Source organism: Eptesicus fuscus, chromosome 4 (assembly GCF_027574615.1).
Source record: "Eptesicus fuscus isolate TK198812 chromosome 4, DD_ASM_mEF_20220401, whole genome shotgun sequence".
NCBI lineage: Eukaryota > Metazoa > Chordata > Mammalia > Chiroptera > Vespertilionidae > Eptesicus > Eptesicus fuscus.
The window spans coordinates 41,978,925-41,998,993 of record NC_072476.1 but is presented as its reverse complement, the minus strand read 5'-3'; the positions used below and the strand labels follow the sequence as shown (position 1 = coordinate 41,998,993).

Below are 20,069 nucleotides of genomic sequence, written 5' to 3'. Positions count from 1 at the left end.
AAGGACAGTGCTTCCTTATTGGTTTAGTGGGTGATGAACTTCTGTAGTTTTAGCTTCTCTGGGAAACTCTCCTCCAATTCTGATTGGTAACCTTGCCCCATAGCATATTCTGGCATGTAAGTTTTTCTTTGTCATCATTTTAAATATATCCCTTCTGGCCTGCAGAGTTTCTACTGAAAAATCATCTGATAGTCTTATGGGGGTTCCCTTGAATGTGACAAGTCAGTTTTCTCTTGCTACCTCTAAAATTCTCTCTCTCTCTCTTTTAACTTTTACCATCTTTATTATAAACTAGAGGCCCGGTGCACAAAATTTGTGCATGGGGAGAGGGTGTCCCTCAGACCAGGCTGCACCCTCTCCAATCTGGGACCTCTTGAGGGATGTCCAACTGCCCGTTTAGGCCCGATCCCACTGGGCAGTCGGGCATTTCTCTCACAATCCAGGTCTGCTGGCTCCCAACCGCTCGCCTGCCTGCCTTCCTGATTGCCCCTAACTGCTTCTGCCTGCCAGCCTGATCACCACCTAACCACTCACCTGCCAGCCTGATTGATGTCTAACTGCTCCCCTGCCAGCCTGTTTGCCCCCATCTTCCCTCCTCTGCTGGCCTGGTCACCCCTAACTGCCCTCCCCTGCAGGGTTTATCGCCCCCAACTACCCTCCCTTGCAGGCCTGGTCCCTCCCAACTGCTCTCCCCTGCTGGCCATCTTGTGGTGGCCATCTTGTGTCCACAGTGGGGGCAGGATCTTTGACTACATGGGGGCAGCCATCTTGTGTGTTGGAGTGATGGTCAATCTGCATATTCTTCTTTTATTAGATAGGATTAGCTAGGATAGAGGCCTGGTGCATGGGTGGGGGCCAGCTGGTTTGCCCTGAAGGGTATCCTGGATCAGGGTGGGGGTTCCCTTGGAGCGTGGGGCGGCCTGGGCGAGGGGCCTGTGGTGGTTTGCAGGCCAGCCACGCCCCCTGGAGACCCAATCGGAGGCCCTGGTATCTGGAATTTATTTATCTTCTACAATTGAAACTTTGTAGCCTGGAGCGGAGCCAAGCCTCCTGCTCACTCCGTGGCAGCAGCCATTTCTGTTGGAATTTATGTATCTTCTACAATTGAAACTTTGTAGCCTGGAGTGAAGGCCTGAGCCGGCCAGGGCTGCAGAAGCTTGGCTTCCTCCATCGCCTGGGGCAACCCTAGCCTCCTGCTCTTCCAGCTCAGTGGCTGCCGCCATTTCTGTTGGAATTTATTTACCTTCTATAATTGAAACTTTGTACCCTTGAGTGGAGGCCTCGGCTGGCCAGGGTGTGTGGAAAGCTTGGCTTCCTCCATTGCCAGGGAAACCCCAGCCTCCCTCCTGCTCTCTTGGTTGGGGTTAATTTGCATACTTGCTCTGATTGGCTGGTGGGCATGGCTGGTGGGTATAGCAGAGTGATGGTTAATTTGCATATTACTCTTTTATTAGATAGGATGTCTTGGAATAGATTTCATTAGGTCAGTGATGGGCAACCTTTTGAGCTTGGTGTGTCAAACTTCGCCAAAAAACTGAGCATAACTCGGGTAATGTGTCCCTTTGAGGAAAAAACATTATTTTGCAATATTTATCGTTTAAATAACATAAATGTTTCATCCTCGGCATGTGGCCGCCTCAACGGCCGCGTGTCATCAGAAATGGCACTGACACGCGTGTCAGAGGTTCGCCATCACTGCATTAGGTTCATGTTGTTTAGGACTCTCTGTGTTTCCTGAATCTGGATGTCTGTTTTCTTCTCCAGATTAGGGAAGTTTTCAAGGACTCTTTCTTCAAATGAGTTTTCTACCCCTTTCTTTCTCTTGCCCACTTCTGGGATCCCTATAATGTGAGTGTTAGTATGCTTGATGTTGTTCTAGAGGTCCCTTAAACTATCTTTATTAATTTTTTTTCTTCTTTTTGCTGCTCTGATGGAATGATTTCCACTGTTATGTCTTTCAGATTGCTGATCTGTTCTTCGTATCAAACAATCTGTTAATTCCTTCTAGTTTTTTTTTTAATTTCAGTTACATTCTTCATCTCTGATTGCTTTTTTCTTGTGTTTTTTTTTTTTTCTTTTTTCCTTTGTTGAAGTTTTACCTGTGTTCTTTCATTCTTCTCCTGAGTACAGTGAATATCTTTATGACTATTACTTTGAACTTTTTATCAGGTAAATTACGTATGTTTGTTTAATTAGTGTTTCAGTTTTATTTTGTTCTTTTGTTTAGAGTGTATTTCTATATCTTCCCATTTTGTTTGACTTTCTGTATTTGTTTCTATGAATTAGGCAACACCGCTACTTCTTCCAGTCTTGAAGAAGCAGTCTTGCATAGGAATGTATTGATTGTGTGTGCCAGGTGGTTTGGGCAGGTTGGCTAGAACTGGAACGGGCGTAGTTCTGGGGAGTCCCAGGATGCACTCTGTCAAGGCCATTTTGGTGGAGTGGCTAGAGCTGGAGCAGGTGTGGGTTGGGGTGTCTTAGGGGACTGCCATGCTGCGGCTGCCTTGGTGGGATGGCTGGAGCTGCAGTTGGTGTGGGCCTGGAGGTCCTGGAGGGCACTGTGTTTTGGTTGTCTTGGCAGAATGGCTGGAGCTGGGTTGTGTACTTCTGGTGCTGTCTGGTGGGACAGCTAGATATGGAGGAGGCATGGGCTGGGGGTGACCTAGGGTATACTCACCAGTTCTACCCTGGCAGGGCAGTTGGATTGCATGCAGGTTGCGGGGGGGGCGGGTCCTGGGACACTCTTCACTGGAGCCACCTTTGGGGGATGGTTGGTGCTGGTGTGAGCCAGGGACTCAGGGAAATGGAATGGCTGTGGCAGGCCAGCTAGAGTGCCTGCACTGTGCTCCAACCTCTGCTATTAAGGTGGAGGGGGTAACATAAAAATGATGCTTTTTGCTATCTCTGAACCTGGAGAGAGTTCCAGCAGTTCTCCACCCAGGTGGCAGGCACTCTAGGGTTAAATGGATTTCCTCACATATAGGCTAGGTGCCCTTTAGACTGCTGTTTTCTCACTGTGCCCCAGGGCAGGTGGTCTGCATGCGGGCCCCTCAGTGATATTCCTAATGCAGGCCACTGTGTGGGGATGGATCCCCTCATTACCATATCTCCATATCGCCCACCCTTCTCTGTCTGGTCCCTATGTCATTTGTTGTGCAGAAGCTGCTCAGTCAGCCCCAAGTTTCTCTTCAGGAGAAATTTCTCTATATGTAGGGTATATTTGGTGTATTAGTGGGAGGAAGTGATTTAGGATCTTTCTGTGTCATTATCTTGCAACCCTATTTTTGTTTTTATTACCTTTTTTAATAGTTTAGAAAAAGCTGAAAATTAATTTTGCACAGATATTTCTTCTCTCCCTCTGAAATATCCACTTACAGGCTATTATAAGAATTATTTGTTAAAAAACAAGATGTTATGAGTAATGTGTGGAGACATTTGCAGTTTCTTTTTTCTATTTAAAATATATTTGATAAATGGAAAGAAATGTATGTTTCTTACATGAAATAAAACATAACTTATATGTTTCTTACATGAAATAAAACATAATCCTAGAATGAATAGCCATGAACCAACTTCCCAAGTTATATTAGTTATTTACTGTTCTGTGATAAATTATTCCAAACTTTAGTGGACTCAAACAACAAACATTTATTATCTCACACAGTTTCTGGGATCAGGAGTTTTCAGTGGGTTGGCTGGGAAGTTTTGGGGTTTAATGAAGATGTTTTCTGTAATGAGATTTAATGAAGATAGTTTCTGGGACTCTGGTCATTTGAAATCTTGTCTGGGTCAGAGGATCTGCTTCCAAGCTCATACATGCACATAACAGTTAGCAGGAGGCCTCCATTCTCTCCTAGCTGTGTGTGGAGACCTCCGCTTCTCATAATCTGGTTTCTCCATAGGACTGCAGCTGACTTCCCCCAGAGCTAATAATTTGAAAAAGAGAAACAGGCAGCAGACAGAAGTTGCAGTATCTTTTCATTTCTGAAGTGTCCAAATTCTAGTGGTCATAGAGAGCAATCCTGGTACATTGTGGGAAGGGACTACAAAAAGGGGTGAATAAGAGGAGATGGGGAATCACTGGGGCCATTTTGAAGACTAGCTGTCATGCAACCTCCAAATCGGGGCATTACCAATAACTTAAATCTATCTTTGTTATTCTTTCATCCCAACCCTCTTGCTTCCTCAAGATATAATCACTGAAAGAAAATGATTGGCTTTCATTTCTGTACAATTTCTCCTTAAAAAATACTAAACCATTTAAATGTTAATTAAATTTAAAAAATAAGTACATGGCTAAAAACTCTTTATTTGATTTGCTTGTTTTGATATCCATAAAATTGTAGTATACTGTGTTTTTTTTTAGGGGGGGTTGCTCTGGTTTTTTTGCACAATGTTATATTTCTAAGATTAATTTATATTATTTATAGCTGTAGTTCACTCAATTTTATAATAGTTCTGTAATAGTCTATTATGAGAACTTATCTAATTCTTATTAGTAGACATCTGGGTTTGTTTCCAGTTTCCATTATTGTTCATGTATCCAGAGTTACACAGCAAGGATATTTCTAGGTTGTGTACTTAAAAGTAAAATGGCTGAATTATGGAATATACTAATGCTAAACTTTACATAATGCTAAGTAATTTTCAAATGGGTTAAGCCAATATAACATTCATCAGTGGTTACAGAGTTCTTACTGACCTATGGTTGGGTTGGGGTTTTCCAGTATCAGCCCAGGCTCCATAATTCTCTAGATGAATTCACTGAACTCAGCAGAGCTGTTATGCTCATGGTTGTGATTTTTTATAGTGAAATATACAAATTAAGATCAACTAGGGCAGTGGTTGGCAAACTCATTAGTCAACAGAGCCAAATATCAACAGTACAACGATTGAAATTTCTTTTGAGAGACAAATTTTTTAAACTTAAACTTCTTCTAATGCCACTTCTTAAAAATAGACTCGCCCAGGGCGTGGTATTTTGTGGAAGAGCCACACTCAAGGGGCCAACGAGCTGCATGTGGCTCGCAAGCCGCAGTTTGCCAACCACGGAACTAGGGGGAAAGGCATACTGGGTAAAATTCATGAGAAACCAGGATGGATGCTGTAAAATGTTGCCAGCCAGGGAAGCCCTCCTGAGCCTTGGTGTCTAGGTTTTTTTTGGAAGTCAGTCATGTAAGCAAGCAACTCCTGTGTGCTTTACCTCAGCCACTCAGACTCCATCCCCTCAGAGCAAAAAGACTTCTCTGTAAGTCACATCCTTAGCACAAACCATCTGACCAAACTGGTTCAGCATGGCCCAGGGACTCAGGCATACAGAAGCACTCCGACTAGGCCGCCTATTCCAAAGCTCAGAGCTCACCCCTCAGGAGCTGGCCAGGCTCCAGTCCTGAAGACAGACCTTTCTTAGGATTGTGCAAAGTTTAAGCAACCCTGGCCTGCTGAGTTAACCCTTTTCTATGCCTGGTCCTTCCCAAAACTTGGCATTGTTTGTACGTGTCAATCTAGTGAGTATAAAATTGTATCTCATTGTGATATTCTCAGGAATTTCACTTACCTCCTTCATCCTATTTTTTGTTCATAAAATTGGGCTTAAGATGCTAGCTAATGTTGGAGTTTGGAATGTATTTTGAGTACTGGAAAGCAAGAATATTTACTTACATTATTAGTGACAATATGTGAAATAAAATGCAAGTCAGAAGTATTCTTCCTATGTGACGTTCTTTTCTCCTTTTTTATCACCTAAGATAATAGATGGTGAGTTGGATTTCATTGATGTATTAATTGTTGCATTCAATACTATAAAGTTAGTCAACTCAAACATATATATAAGTTAAGAATTTGTTTTGTCATGTCATTTAAGATAGTTGGATTCTCCCTTTGGTTTTCTCCTCGTGCTTATAACAGAGAGTGGAGAATAGTGTACAATTGGATTTTTTGCGTACTTGAGAACTTTTAGAGGCTATGAAATGAAAAGGTTTTGGAGCTGCTCTTTAATTTATAGGGACTGTAAATGTCATCTTTGTTACTTTAGCATATTAATATAAAATTATATTTCATAATTTCACAATTAAAATATGCAATTATTTTATTCTTTTTTTAAAATTTCCTTATTGATTAAGTTATTACATATGTGTCCTCATGCCCCCATTAGCCCCTCCCATCCCCCCTACTCATGCCCTCACCCCCCTCTTGTCTGTGTCCATTGGTTAGGCCTATATGCATGCATACAAGTCCTTTGGTTGATCTCTCCCCCTTACCCCCACCCTCCCCTACCTTCCCTCTGAGGTTTGACGGTGTGATCGATGTTTTTCTATCTCTGGATCTGTTTTTGTTCACCAGTTTGTATTGCTTATTCTTTAAAGACTATAAAGTATATTAACAGATTGTATCTCATTTGAGCCTTGGAACAGCTTGATGGAATAGGCAGGGAAGCACTTTACTTACCATCTTATTGAGAAGACATGTCCAGGGAAGTTGAGTGATGTGTTCACAGTCCTAAATTGCCTGCTTGGCGGGGCTAGCAGTAAAATCCAGGTCTTTGTACTCCTTGTGTGGTACCTTTCTGCTTGGTTACATTGCTCACAGAAAGGATGCAATGGGAAAATATTTCTTACACTTTGTTACTCATCAGTAATGGTTGCAAGGTTCATTTAACATCATCATCTTATGCAGTTGCAAGGTTCATTTCACATCATTATCTTACATGGTTGCAAGGTTCATCTCACATCATTATCTCACTGACATTACAATTGTCAAGGCAGGCTGTTTTTATTTATTTATTTTATTTATTTTTTTTAGTTTTCTAGCTTCTGGTTAAATGGCTGGGAGAGCAAAATAGTTCTGGGAACGAATGGTAGCTAAGTTCCTTATGTCATACATAGCTCTGCTCACCAGTGTTTGCCTAGGCAGCTCTAACTGACTTCTCCTGAATAGTGTGTTATCCATCTTGGAAAAGGTATGTCTGATGTATTTAATATTCAAAGCTTGAGGGAACTTTAAGAATATCTCTATTGGGATGGAAAAAGTTCTTTGAAAAGCCTTGAGTGTTAGTCTAGTTATGTACATCTAAATTTGTTCTTGTTATTTGAATTGTCTCTGAATTGCCTATCATTTTAAAAGTAAGAAATTTTCAGAAAGTAAAATGATTGCTTAAATGTGTACATATTTTTATTTATAACCTTTTTTGGGGGGGTATTTATTTCAGATATTGTGGAAGCACTGAAGCCAGATTACGTGGCACCCCTGGTCCTTTGGCTGTGCCATGAGAGTTGTGAGGAAAATGGTGGCTTGTTTGAGGTATTCTGTACCTTCCTGCTTTCTTTCAAAGCAATATTGTACAGTTAGATATAAAAAATGATTTAAAAATTAGTATTTTCCAGTTGCTCACATTTTTAAAACTCAGCATCAGTTGATTTTTTAAAAATCTTAAGGTTATTTTATAATTAAATAACTTTTTGAGAAAGTAACTGCAACTTCATAAATTCTCTTTTTACTTTGTTCTTCATTTCTGATATTCTTACCAAATGAAAATGGGCTGGTTTGGGGTGTATAGTTAAATATAGAAAGTCTCATTGAGTTTGAGAAGTTCAGTGGTAAAGTGGAAGAATGAGCTTAGGGCTTAGAGTCAGCCAGGTCAGATTTTTAGTTCTTATTTTGGCAGTTACTAGCTTGCTGGATTTTTGTACAAATTAACCTCCCTGAAATTTAGTTTTTTTGTGGCAACCAGAAATCATACTTTTAAACTCTTAGTATAGAACCTAGTACATAGTACATAGCAGTCACCCCTCAATCCTCCTATCTAATAAAAGAGTAATATGCAAATTAACCGCCACTCTGCTACACCCACAAGCCACGCCCACAAGCCAATTAGGAGCGAGTATGCAAATTAACCCAACCAAGATGGCTACAGCAACGGAGAGAGCAGGAGGCTTGGGTTTCCCTGGCAATGGAGGAAGCCAAGCTTTCTGTACACCCTGGCCGGCCCAGGCCTCCCACTCAAGGCTACGAAGTTTCAATGATAGAAGATAAATAAATCCCAACAAAAATGGCAGCAGCCACAGAGCTGGAGAGAGCAGGAGGCTTGAGTTGCCCCCGGAGATGGAGAAAGCCAAGCTTCCACAGCCCTGGCCTGCCTTGGCCTCCGCTCAAGGCTACAAAGTTTCAATTATAGAAGATAAATAAATCCCAGATACCAGGGCCTCCACTTGGGTCGCCGGGGTGTGTGGCTAGCCTGCAAACCACCACAGACCCCTTGCCCAGGCTGCCCCACGCCCCAAGAGAAACCCCATCCTGATCCGGGACACCCTTCAGGGCAAACCAGCTGGCCCCCACCTGTGCACCAGGCCTCTATCCTATCTAATAAAAGAATAATATGCAGATTGACCATCACTCCAACACACAAGATGGCTGCCCCCATGTGGTCAAAGATGGCTGCCCCCATGTAGACACAAGATGGCCACCACAAGATGGCCTGCAGGGGAGGGCAGTTGTGGGCAATCAGGCCAGCAGGGGAGGGCAGTTGGGAGGGACCAGGACTGCAAGGGAGGGCAGTTGGGGGCGATCAAGGCTGCAGGGGAGGGCAGTTAGGGGTGACCAGGATGGCAGAGGAGGGATGTTGGGGGTGACCGGGCCTGCAGGGAAGGGCAGTTTGGGGGAACCCAGGCCTGCAGGGGAGAGCAGTTGTGGGGGACCAGGCCTGCAGGGGAGGGCAGTTAAGGGTGACCAGGCCTGCAGGGGAGGGCAGTTAGGGGTGACCAGGCCATCAAGGGAGGGCAATTAGGGGCAAACAGGCTGGCAGGGGAGCAGTTAGGCATCAATCAGGCTGGCAGGGGAGTGGTTAGGGGGTGATCAGGCTGGCAGGTAGAAGCGGTTAGGGGCAATCAGGAAGGCAGGCAGGTGAGCAGTTGGGAGCCAGCAGTCCTGGATTGTAAGAGGGATGTCCGACTGCCCGTTTAGGCCCGATCCTACCGAGATTGGGCCTTAACGGGCAGTTGGACATTCCTGGAGGGGTCCTAGATTTTAGAGGGTGCAGGCTGGGCTGAGGGGCACACCCCCCGTGCACGAATTTCATGCACCAGGCCTCTAGTTTAAATATATCAGTATAGCAGGAATTTAGTCTGGGTGTGATGGATCAGTAAACACAACTTACTATTTATCTTAACTTTTAAAATAAACTCTTCCCTGTTTCCTTGTTGCAAAGCTTTAAATGTTTATTGTAAAATTAAAAAACACACACATATAATTCCACCATCCATTGAGACCCATAGTCAAAATCCATTTAGATCTCTTTATGCCACTTTATGCATTTTTTTTCTCATTTGAGTTTGATCTCTTTTTACCTTTCTAGCATGAACTGTTGATATATTTTATGACCCCCCTCCTTCTCTAGTAATAATGAGCCTGTTGTGTGAGGAATACAATGATATTAAAAAATATTTCTTAGTAGCAAAATAACCTGACTCAGTTTGAAGTGAATAGTATTTTAGCCTGATTCATTTGAACAAAAAGCTGATAAGTAAATAAAAACAGTGTATACATGTTTAAGTGGAGATATGTGCCTCTATTTTCTTAATCACAATCATTGGTTGTGAATTGTGGACAATTAGAGGGGGAAAGAACTTTACCACGCTAAATTTACAGAGGAGGAAAATTTAATAACATCAAGCTCAAAATTTTGTCTGCCTGTTTTTTTTTTGTTGTTGTTGTTTATCTTATTAGGGAATTAAAAAAATCTTTTTACCTTTTACAGTTATTTAATTTCTGGTAACAAAAATAATATGTGCTTTTTGTAGACAACTTCAAATATACAGGAAAGTATTTAGAAGAAAAAAATCACCCACATTACTCATTACTACTATTTAGAGATAACTACTATTAATATTCTTATGTATTCTCTTCTAGTCTTTTATTAGATGTGCATTTTATACTAGTAGTCTTTTTTAGATATGCATTTTACACACATAAATATACACAGTTAGGATCCTGGGTAGATGAAATTTTATGTGTTGTTTTCTTTTATGATATTGTGCACATTTTTAGTGAGGAACATTTGGTATGTATGATTGATAAAATAAAGTAAGGTATGGGGGAGGAAGGGTAAAAAAAAATAAAGATATGTGTGTGTGATATCCTGCTTACACCTTGAAAGTAAATTGCCACTTTATTTGCAAAGTTCTAATAGATAACTGGGATGGCAGGTACAATTCCTTTGGCTCAGTTGAAGCTGTTGTTTCTAGCACCTGAGAGGAGCTTGTAGTTTGTTGCTTCACTTCCAAAATATGATAAAAGATGGTATCTCTTTTGACTATTGTCAAAACCACTGCTGATTTATCTACTTTGACAGCATCAGGACTGATTGGTCTATTATAAAAAGCATGATCATCTACACTAATAAAAGAGTAACATGCAAATTGACTGTACCTTTGCAACGCCCACCAGCCAATCAGGAGTGAGTATGCAAATTAACCCAACAAAGCTAGTGGGTTAATTTGCATACGCAGCTGCTCTGGGCCTCTGGGCAGTGTGGGAAGGCGGAAAGGCGGCTCTGGGCTGGAGTTACGGCGGTGCCGGCAGCCAGGGGAAGGAAGGCCCATTCTTGCATGAATATTGTGCATGGAGCCTCTATTGTTAATATAAAGCAAAGGGTAATTAGAAAGTCAGACCTTTGAAAAAGATGGGGAAAAAATGTCATACCTTTGAGCCTATAGCCACTAAGATGTGTACTGTCTCCTGGTAAGTTTTCTTCTTTCCATACGTGTGTGGAATTCTGGTGATGAGTTCTGGCACACTGAGTGATATTTGAAGACATGGCAAACAGGTTTTATTTACGTCCAACATTTTCTTTTGACAATATCTTTGAATGTCCTCTAGAAAAAATTTATCTTATGTGTGGCAGTTAATATATTTTGTCATTTGCTTTACCTTTACATAAAGATGTTTTATTAAAATGACTACACTTAGTTCATTAACTCAAATCCTGGTTTTATTTTTCTTTGCTTTTAATATTTTTACCCACTAGGTTTTTCAAGAGGGACATGTATTTCAAGTCTGTGATGTGTTAGGCAATTTTATAATTTATATTTTTAACCTTCATGATAACCTCACGAAGAGTGTATTATTATTCTTATTTTACCTAAGTGGAAACTTGGCTTTAGGGAAGTCAAATAATTTGACCAGGGTCACATAACTAGTCAGTAAGAAGAACTGGTATTAAACCTTGATTTCTGACATCAGAGTCTTTTTTCTGCTACATGATTTCTACTGCATTGTGCTGCTTTATATTTCTACTGCAATAACATGAACAGTGCAGTCACGAGGGCCAGTGGATATTTGTAGAGCTGTATTATTTTTATCCTTTGTCATCTAGTATTCTAATATTCTTAGTAAGATAGTTGCCTATTTTTTACATTTTAAAAATTTTATTAGTGATTTCACATTAGATGGTATAACTTTTTTTCCCTCTTCTTGGTAGGTTGGAGCAGGATGGATTGGAAAATGTAAGTCTCTTTTGCTATACATTATTTCCATATCTTTTAACCTTCATATCTAATTAGAGCTGGATAAAGATCTTGTCAAATGCCTAACCATTGGATCTAGTGCACACACACTCAACTTCAAACATAGTTATACCACCAGGTATTCTAAAACCTGGATGTTGTCCTGCGGACTTGTAGCATTTTCAAGAATCTGTTTTATTTTCTTCTTGTTGGCAGTCCTTATTGAGGATTTGCCTCTTCTTATTCAGAACTGGCTTTTCCTTCAGACAGCACAGTCTCTATATTGATGTCCTCCCGCATCTCTCACATGCCAAGTGCTTGTTCTTACTGTTTCAGCAGGAGAGTGGGAGGGAGGGGGAGCTGTTTTTTAAAAGATGGGTAGAGCCACAGCAGGCAAGTTCTCCAGTTCTCTCATTTAGTTCTTTTTTTCCTTGGAGCATGAGACATCAAGAGACAGTCACATGGACAATTTTGTGGGACAGAAATTGCAACTGATCTGTGGTAATTATTTACCTTCAGTCCACTAGTAAATTCATTTGGCTTCAACCCTCTCTTATACCTTGTGAGCTCCAGCATGGATTATTGCTTTTCTAAGGCAATTTTTAAAAATTGTAAAAATTCCTGTATCCCAATTATGTTTTCAGTTGGCTATTGGTATAAAAATTAATTGAATTATTTAAAAGGTTACCATTACTGGAGAGCATTGTAGATTATCAATATTTTCATCTCTTCTCTCCAGTTATTAAAGTAAATTATATTAGTCAATTAAGTGTCTTAGGACATCAATTTTAAAAAGGAAGATCGATTGTTACAATAAGAGCTGTATCTGAGACTTTATTAATAGGAAAGCTCTGGAAGCAGTCATTTCTGTCATTCCTCAACATAGATCTTCAGTTTAATAATCATCTGAATCTGACCATTATGTTTAAATAAGTTACTAGTGGTTATTTATCCCTGTCTTTTGAAAAGAAAACAATGTTAATTCTTATGGAAATTATGCAGTAGTAACGATTTTTGTGAATCTGTGAATGCTAGTTGACTTCCTGTGGAAAAAGGAGGAAGAACAAAGGGAGGAAAAGGGAGAATTATTTTGATATAGTATTTGCTGTCTGTACTTTTTGATCTGTTATCACTTTTTGATCTACTAGTCCTCGGTGTACTATCCAACAAAGCTCTGTTCTGTTAGCTTGAAGAATATTCCCCGATGACCTGTGGTCATGAAGTGAGTTTTTTGGCATGATAATATGTATTTAACTCTTTCTGATTCAGCATTTCATTATGCTTTTAGTAGTGTTTGGTATAGTAAGAAGAAACGTTTTTCCCTTCAGTTTCAAATATTTTCTTAAAAAATTGACATTATCTTAATGGATTTGTTATTTTAGAAAAATCAACTTTAAGGCATGTAGGAAAACTCTTTAGAAGTTAGAATCCTTTTTCTGAATTTCCTTTTTTTAAAGTTAAAAAAATTCAAGGGACGCTTATGAATTTTACTTAAACTATGTGTTCAGTATCTTATTTTTGTTTCTATAACCAGTGCGCTGGGAGCGGAGCCTTGGAGCAATTGTAAGACAGAGGAATCAGCCAATGACTCCTGAGGCAGTGAAGGCTAACTGGAGAAAGATCTGTGACTTTGAAAATGCCATCAAGCCCCAGAGAATTGAAGGTAAAGAGTCCCACTCAGTCCAGTCCTGGCTGGGGAACCAGAGGCAATTTATTTTTTTTATGGAATTGCTTTCTATTTTAACTGTGATGACTTAGACACATAAATCACTTAGAGTACATTTTTTACTCTAGTATGTATTAGATCTCTTCACATTTAAGATATGTATGTCATTCCCACTGTCAGTTTTTCAGGTTTTTTTTTTTTTTTTATAGTCCCCCCCCCCCCCTTTTTTTTTCTTGGTGTATGAGGTAAGGTTATCCATTTGTATGAGGTAAGTTATCCATTTGTATGAGGTAAGGTTATCCATTTGTATGAGGTAAGTTATCCATTTGTGCTTAATGCATCTACTTCTCATCTGATGGTTAGTTTCACAGTCTTCATTATCCAACCATTTGCTCCTTACCTGACCTGATTTTTCATTATATCAAAAAGGTTTATTTAAGCCTATTTTATTTAGGGTTAGCTCTGTTCTGTTTGGTACATAGATTTGCTGTTCTAGCACTTTGTCTTTGCCACTGTTTCTCTGTCTTTCTAAAATGCCTCTTCTTCCTCTTATTAGGACTTCTTTAGAAAAACTAAAGCCCTAGATGTTCAACAAAACCTCCCCAGTTATTCTGGGCTACTCTGATCTCTCTTGTAGCTGAATTGTTAAGGTGTACCAATTAATAATGCAGATTTTGTAATCAAAGAAAACACAATAATTTCAAGAGAAACATAAAAAGTGCTTTATTCAAAATAATGTCCATCGCTAGCTACACATTTCCCCCATCTTTCAGGTAATTTGTGGATACTGTCCCAATAGAACTTTTCTTGTTTTGAGGCAAACCATTCAGAGACCCCATTTTCCACTTCTTCGTATGTTTTGAAGTGCTGCTCAGAAAGTGAGTATGCCATCGATCAGAACAAGTGGTAATCTGAAGAAGCAAGGTCTGGTGAATACAGCGGTGGGTTAATACTTCCCAGGCAAGATCTTTTAACATGTTTTTAACTGGTTTTAAAGTGTGTGATGAAGCAAAATTATTTTGCCATGTCTTCTGGCCCATTTTGATCATTTCACGATCAAAGCATGATTCAAATTGATTATTTGTTGTTGGTAGCGATCAGTATTAATGGTTTCACCTGGTTTTAGAAGCTCATAATACACCCCACCTTTCTGATACCACCAAACTCAGAGCATTGTCTTCTTTCTGAAGCGATTTGGCCTTGCAGTCAATGTTGATGGTTGACCTGGATCAACCCACTTTTCATCACTAGTAATAATTTGATGAAAAAGACTTTCTTTTGTACCATTGAAGCAACATTTTACTGATGACTTTGCGGTTTTCCGTTTGTCTTTTGTTCAGTTGATGTAGCACCCATTTTCCTTCCTTTAAAATCATTTCCATTGCTTGTAAATGATCGGAAATTGTTTGCTGAGCAATGTTTAATCTTTCTGCAAGTTGATTTTGAGTTTGACACACATCTTCATCCAATAATGCTTGTAATTGTTGGTCTTCAAACTTTTTCGGTTGACTGGGACGTTCTTTGTCTTTCACATCGAAATCATCACTTTTAAAGCATTTAAACCAGCGTTCACAAGTATCTTGAGATGGAGCACGTTCACCATAAGCTTCCCGAAGTATACGATAACTTTCAGCAGCACTTTTCTTCAAAATAAAGTAATGAATTAAAAGTTCCCGCAAATGCTATTTTTTTATACGAAATTCGACATTTTTAAGTGTAAAAATATCTATGATGTTAACACCTTCAGCAAATTTGACATATGAAGTTTTGAATCTTGCTATCAATACAACAAAACAGCATACATATCAAATCATATCAAATCAACATATGTGGAACTCCATCTATTGAAAAAAATCTGCATTATTAACTAGTGCACGTATACAACTAGAGCATCTAATTGTTACTGCTTCTCACTGCTCTTGTTTCATAATTAGTGTGGTTTCTTAATTGCATAGTAAGTTTCTTTAAAAGCAGAGACTATATCTTGTATGTAATTCTTTAGTAGTTGGTGTTAGCATAGCACAGAAGTCATAGAAAGGGTTTAGTAATGCTTGTTACCTTGAATTATTGAATCATCTATAATATGCCACAGAAGTAGATAACCAATAAAAGTCACATTATTTTTTCTACTATAACTCACATGTGCATATAATATATAAAATTTAAAGGACCATTTTGGGAAAGATCATGAATTAGGGTTATTTTACAAAGAACGCTTTTTTCCCTCTTAGTAATTTTATATTTAATGTTTGATAGAATAATATATCAGAAAAATGACTATTCTGATTTTTTTTTTAATAACACTTTGCTGCCTGCAGGTAAATACACTGAAATTTTATTGTGCTTTCCCTCAATCAGATGATAGCATAATTGTTATGTCATTAATGGTAGCATTTTCTATATTCTGTATTTTGATATTTGAGATAAATTTAGTCTATCAATAGCAGTTGCCTATCAATGAAAATGAATGAAGGAAAAAGGAAGAAGTATATTAAAAAGGAAGAAGTATATATTTCTCTGATGTCAAAGTTCCACTTTATTGACTTAAAAGTATTGGACTAATATAAAGAAAAGGCTAAGTGAATTATGTTATTATAAACTAGAGGCCTGGTGCATGAAATTGGTGCATTGGTAGGGTTCCTAGGCCTGGCCAGTGATCAGAGCCAATAGGGGCCTTCTGGCTGCTGGCTGGGGCCTTCCTTCATTCTGCACCACCCCATGGTGGTCAGCACACGTCATAGCAAGCAATCCCGGTCTCCTGGTTGAACTCCTGGGGGAGACTTTAAATTGAGACTGTGTAGAGCAGTGATTGCCAACCGGTGGTCTGTGGGCCACTGGTGGCCCATGAGGTCTGAAAGTTTGGCGACCGCTGATCTAGAGCACCTACCTATACCACTTCTCATTTTATAGATGATGAACTAAATCCCAGAAAAACTACATATATATTCCAAGCTTTCTCAGTGTTTGAGCCAAAAGTTAACTCAGGTTGTCTTACTCTGAGTGTGGTACTTCCAGCCTGCATTAAGGTGACTTTCAGTTAAATAGCCCCCCTCTAGGCAGCCATCTGACTAGGGAGGAAAGGATAGAACTAGTAGGAAAAATCCTCTCCATTAGTATCACCAGGAGGGGCAGATGACCCCAGTCCTCTCACGTTGTGTAGTTTGGTTTTTGTTTTTCTCTGAGTTTAGAAGGAGGCCCACAACTCTAAGGTTTGTTAGAAAGGTCCCAGAGCCTTTGGAATTATATGGCATATGTGGTTGCTCCATGATTCTTCATTAACCTTTAGACCCTAGAACAGCAGTTTCCAAAACCTGTCTGGAGTCACTGATCAGAATGATGGTTTCTCTAGAAGAATTTTTAGTACTATCTTCAGAGCTACTACTTGAACAGGGACCTAGGAGTAATCTTGGCATTGTTCCATCCTGGAGAAGGGGTGATGGTGGTTAGAGAAGGGAAATTAGTTGTCCCTCCACCAAACAGAAATTGCATGTCTGTGGATTCCACTTTACAGAGTAGTAAAATTGCTCGAAGACATTGCAAAGCTCAGAGCCTCCTTGGGGTCATAACCTGTGAAGAGCATGTTGGACAGTGTCTTGTTTTCCGTTGAAAACACCCAGTTACCTGTAGTCTATTTCAAAGTCTTTCACAACTTTTTCGCATAATAGCCTGACATTACACATTCAGTTCATGAGTGCCAATCTAGAGTCTGCAGCAGGCTTGCTGAATGCTATAGAAAAATTATCTAGCACAGTGGTTTTCAACCAGTGTGCCACAGCAGGCACACTGGTGTTCCTCAAGAATTTTTAAAACATTGACCTCTTTTCCCTTAGACTTTCAAAAAAAATAACAACCACCAGCACAATAGCCATTCGATGTGAATGAATCAAAATTATACCCATTTTTTGTTAGATTGACAAAAAATATATTTCTGGTGTGCCGCGGAATTTTAGTAATGAGATTTTGTGTGCCATGAGATGAAAAAGTTTGAAAGTTGCTGATGTAGCACATTGTAGCTTTCTTTAGTCACATCTTTAACAAAGGCATTATTATTGTTGTTGTTATTTTTTAGAATCAACTGGCAATATGATCGAAGTTCTAAGTAAAATAGATTCAGATGGAGGAGTTTCAGCAAATCATACCAGCCATGCGGCATCATCAAAAGCCACATCAGGATCTGTAAGTAGGGAGAAAGCTGTGCCTTCTTGGGACACCTTTTCCTGCCCTTTTTTCTTTTGTTTCATATAAAACATTATTTTCCAAGCTATTAATCTGTTGTTTAATAGGAAAGATAAGTGACCACAAAACTTTTCATAAAATATTTATTAAATATTTATAAAATTTGAACACAAGGCTAAAATATTAAATGTAACCCGTACTTTCTCTTCTTCAGTATAATTAGGTGTCTTTTTTTCCCCCCAGAAGCATTGATAATCCTACGTTAGTCACTATTTTTCTAACTTATTAGAAAAGGCTAATTTATATAGTGCCTCTTCTGAGTCATTTCTTATAAGGGAAAGCACTGATAGAATGTATGTCAGAAATTCTAATAGAATTGTGATTATAGCCTGTGAAGTTGGCAGATTTACAATCTCTTGTACTTATCCTTTTAAAAAAAAACTTGTGCATAAATAGTAAGAAGTAAATAGTTTGACACATGTGATTTTGGTATTTTGTGACTCAGGACAGACATAGTGATAAAATTAACCATCTAATTTTAACCCTGAGAATGTGATCAGTTTATAAGTGTGATTTTACTTCAGGATAGGAGTTGGCAAACTTCTTTGGTAAAGGGCAAGATAATAAATATTTTAGGCTTCCTGGACCAAATACTATTTCTGACACACTTCTTCTTGATTTTCTTTTTTTTAACTACTTAAAAATGTAAAAACCATTTTTAGCTCTTAGCATTGTTTGGCGACTCCTGCTTTAGAATAAGTGATTGAAAGTTGGGCATCATTCTTTTATAATCTCATATATGCTTTACATATTAGATAGGCATATCATCACTAAATAGAAAAATACAACATCCATTTAGATAAGGTACATTCCTAGGAAGGAACTTTAGTTAAAATCTCATTTTATGTAAAGCCATTGTAAGGCATTCTGATTTACAAGCATTAAGCAGTGTTTTGCTCATCTGTTTACGGTGAATTTTTATGTAATAAATATTATAGGGCAATTCACTATTCCTACTTACAATAAATATGTGGTTTTTTTAATTTAAATTTTTATTTTTGGGTAGCTAATAGTTGCTGAGTTAACAGGGCTTTCCAGCTTCAAAGACACAGGAAAGTTTAAAATGAGACATACTACCTGTTAGCAAGCAATAAAAAAAGTAATTACCTATAAATGCAGTCATTTCCACACGTTATCTAATTGGTTTCTATTTTAAAAAATCAAATATAATGAAATAATTAAAATACTCCATTAAATTCACTAAAATAATATTTTAATCACATCTTTTCAAAAACAAAAGTAGGTATCTACCATAAGCAGTGAGTAGTTCTGAAAAATTGGAGTTTTAACAATGAGTACAAAAATCATTTCCTACTATTGCCCCCTAGGGTGAAGCTGTTGGCCACACACTTCCTTCATTTTCTGCTGCTTACACGGAACTGGAAACTATTATGTATGCTCTTGGAGTGGGAGCATCGGTCAAGCAACCAAAGGATCTGAAGTTTATTTATGAAGGACATTCTGACTTCTCCTGTTTGCCTACCTTTGGAGTTGTAATAGCTCAGAAATCTATAATGGGAGGAGAATTATTAGAGATTCCTGGGCTTTCAATTGACTTAGCAAAGGTATGCATAATAAGAAACCTTTATTTTGCTTTTTTTCTGTTTCTTTAAATATGGTTGATAAGTATCACATCTTATTAGTAAAACAGTTTATAATGGTTGATTCAGGAATAAAAAGTTAGCATAGCCCTAGCCGGTTTGGCTCAGTGGATAGAGCGTCGGCCTGCGGACTGAAGGGTCCCAGGTTCGATTCCGGCCAAGGGCACATGCCTGGTTGTGGGCTCGATCCCCAATAGGGGGCGTGCAGGAGGCAGCCTATCAATGATTCTCTCTCATCATTGATGTTTCTATCTCTCTATCCCTCTCCCTTCCTCTCTGAAATCAATAAAGAAATATATATTTTTTTAAAAAAAGTTAGCATATCCTTTGGTATTCCTTTTTAAGAATAACAGAGAAAAGGGTTAGTTGAAAAGGCACACAAAAAGAAGAAGCAATCATGTTCAGTCTCATAACCTTGACATAATGTTATTAATTCTCTCTGTACTATTTACTTGCTGTCTGACCAAGGGTAAATAACTTCTCTAAGCTTGTTTTCTTATCTGTAAAGTGGATATGATCATCATTACCTGATGATATTGGGGAAGGAGCAAGCCAGGCAATTAATTATCCTGTGGAAGAGTATTTGAACCAGAAAAAACAAATGTAAAAGGCCTTGAGGCAGGTGCATACTTGGCTTGTTTTTGGAACAGCAAAAGGGTCAGTATAGCTGTAGAGTGAGCAAGGGGGCCAGTATCACTGTAGAATGAGAAGGGGCAGTGGTGGGAGAAGAGAGCCTTGTAGTCATTGTAAGGATTTCAGTTTATACTCTGAGTAATGAGTAGGGACATCAGTAACACTTTGAACTGAGGGGTGATATGAGCTGGCTGTGTTCACTCACAGGCTCATTTTTGCTACTGTGTGAAGAATAAGTTATATGGGAGCCAAGCATGGAAGCATGGAAACCAGTTAGGAGCCTACTATAATAATTCAAGCAAAAGGCTGGATAAAAGTGGGGAAAAAAGAAGTCAAGGATAAAGGTTTATAGTCTGGACAACTGGGATGATATATACAGGGTGGGGCAAAAGTAGGTATACAGTTGTTCATATGAAAAATAATACAATAATTAGT

The 20,069-nt window shown here is 39.0% G+C and overlaps 1 protein-coding gene across 1 annotated transcript in view; it reads left to right on the top strand.

The window, feature by feature from the left end:
* Positions 1-20,069, top strand: part of HSD17B4 (hydroxysteroid 17-beta dehydrogenase 4) — an 87,092-nt gene that overhangs the window by 27,000 nt on the left and 40,023 nt on the right. Inside the window, exons 9-13 of the mRNA XM_028149692.2 lie at positions 7,208-7,299; positions 11,474-11,498; positions 13,033-13,161; positions 17,234-17,340; positions 18,729-18,965. Of these exons, the coding sequence (XP_028005493.2) occupies positions 7,208-7,299; positions 11,474-11,498; positions 13,033-13,161; positions 17,234-17,340; positions 18,729-18,965 (590 nt within the window). The remainder of the gene's footprint in view (positions 1-7,207; positions 7,300-11,473; positions 11,499-13,032; positions 13,162-17,233; positions 17,341-18,728; positions 18,966-20,069) is intronic.